This window comes from Heteronotia binoei, chromosome 15, assembly GCF_032191835.1.
Source record: "Heteronotia binoei isolate CCM8104 ecotype False Entrance Well chromosome 15, APGP_CSIRO_Hbin_v1, whole genome shotgun sequence".
NCBI lineage: Eukaryota > Metazoa > Chordata > Lepidosauria > Squamata > Gekkonidae > Heteronotia > Heteronotia binoei.
The window spans coordinates 39,610,345-39,612,284 of NC_083237.1; the positions used below are offsets into that span (position 1 = coordinate 39,610,345).

The window sequence follows — 1,940 nt, forward strand, 5'->3', positions numbered from 1 at the left end:
ACAGAAGTTCTGGCATGTATGAGGAAGCTTGCCACAACATAACCTCAATTCAAGAAGAGATTCTGAATGGTGTGACAACATTCACATGATAAAAGGAACATTTAGATAAAATCCAAGAATCCTCTGTCAATTCACCTGGTTCAACAATGTTCCATTTAAGTTTACTTGCTGTCAGCAGATATTCAACTTTGCTGTTAGATCTTATTCATCCATTTAGCAGCAACCCTATCCATTTCAGCATAACCCTATGTGGTTTTTTATTATTATTATTGTGTTAAAGCAGACTCTGTTCATAAAGTTAGGAGTAAGTTTTGGTAGATAATGCTTTACTTCAGTTTCATGCATATAAATTTGATTTATTGATTCTGGTATGTTAATTCAGGTATTTCTTTCTACAGGTACATATGAACATATGAAGCTGGCTTCTACTGAATCAGACCCTCAGTCCATCCAAGTCAGTATTGTCTACTCAGACTGGCAGCGGCTCGCCAGGGTCTCAAGCTGAGGTTTTCCATGACTATTTGCCTGGACTTTTTTAAGTTGGAGATGCCGGGGATTGAACCTGGGACCTTCTGCTCACCAAGCAGATGCTCTACCACTGAACCACCGTCCCTGCTCTATGAGCTCCCAAAGATAAAGGTAAAAAAGGACAAATGGGGGAACATAGTCAGGGTAGACAGAATGAAACAAGAGTGTTGGATTTTATCCTCCTTGGCTTCCCTGGGCCTCTATATTTACAAAGGTTCATATTTATACTCTTTTTAGTTATCTATATCCTGACAATAATGGGAAATCTAGCCATTGTTATTCTAGTGCTAAAAAACCACCACCTCCACATTCCCATGTACTTCTTCCTTTGCAACCTCTCATTCCTGGAGATTTGGTACACCACATCAGTTATTCCTAAAACCCTTGCCATCATTCTGGGGAGGAGCAGAAGTATCTCTTTCTCTGGCTGCATCCTACAGATGTACTTTGTTTTTGGATTTGGCAGCACAGAATTTTTCCTGTTATCTGCAATGGCTTATGATCGATATTTGGCCATATGTCGTCCCCTGCACTACGGTACCATAATGGACCTCAGGCTTTCTGGTAAATTGGCATTCAGCTCTTGGCTGTGTGGATTCCTTGTGATTTGCATACCAGCTTTTCTCAGCATAAGACTTTCCTTCTGTGGACCCAATGTGATCAACCACTTCTATTGCAACCTTGATTCCTGGATAGTTCTCTCTTGTACTGACACGTATGTCATTGAGATGGTAGCTTTTGTGATAGCAATCATTGTCATCTTGTTCCCATGCTTGATAACCTTTCTTTCCTACATATACATCATTTCCACCATTCTGCGCATCCCTTCCACCAAAGGAAAGCAAAAGGCTTTTTCAACATGCTCTTCCCATCTTGCTGTTGTGATGATATGGTATGGTTCCACCATCTTTCTGTATGTCAAGCCTTCTAAACGGACATCTTTAGAGATGACCAAAATTGTGAATATCCTGAACACTATTGTGACTCCATTGCTGAATCCTTTCATCTACACACTAAGAAACAAAGATATGAAGGAAGCCTTGAGAAATTGCTTATGCTGGAGATAAATCACGAATGTCTTCTGTGGTATGGAGTGTTGTGCAGTATTATGTATTAATAATCTGCATGAACTATACAGACCTTGGCTGGACATTTCTTAGTTTTTAATGTCAGCTGAGCTCCATACACACCTGAACCTCAGACTTTCTGACAAAGATCATATGTGAATGATAGAAATGCAGATCAAAAATGCCTATATTATGTTTGAAACTGGTGGCTAGAAAATTGGGCTACCTTTCTCTCTCTGAACATATAATTTCTCTACAGTAACCTTGATGTGAGGGATACAATATTGGAAGAGTTTTTGAAGTCTCTGGTTTGAAACCATCTTCACAAGAGAGAGAAAGAGCAAA

General features: G+C 39.6%; 1 protein-coding gene across 1 annotated transcript; it reads left to right on the forward strand.

The window, feature by feature from the left end:
* The first annotated feature begins 653 nt into the window (after window positions 1-653).
* On the forward strand, window positions 654-1,595 carry LOC132583495 (olfactory receptor 6F1-like). Its single transcript, XM_060255125.1, has one exon. It carries the CDS (start codon window positions 654-656, stop codon window positions 1,593-1,595), a length of 942 nt encoding a protein of 313 aa, XP_060111108.1.
* Window positions 1,596-1,940: the final 345 nt, after the last annotated feature.

Bases quoted from the DNA above. Each gene is read 5' to 3' on its own strand.
- LOC132583495 (XM_060255125.1), top strand. From the start codon at position 654: ATGGGGGAACATAGTCAGGGTAGACAGAATGAAACAAGAGTGTTGGAT.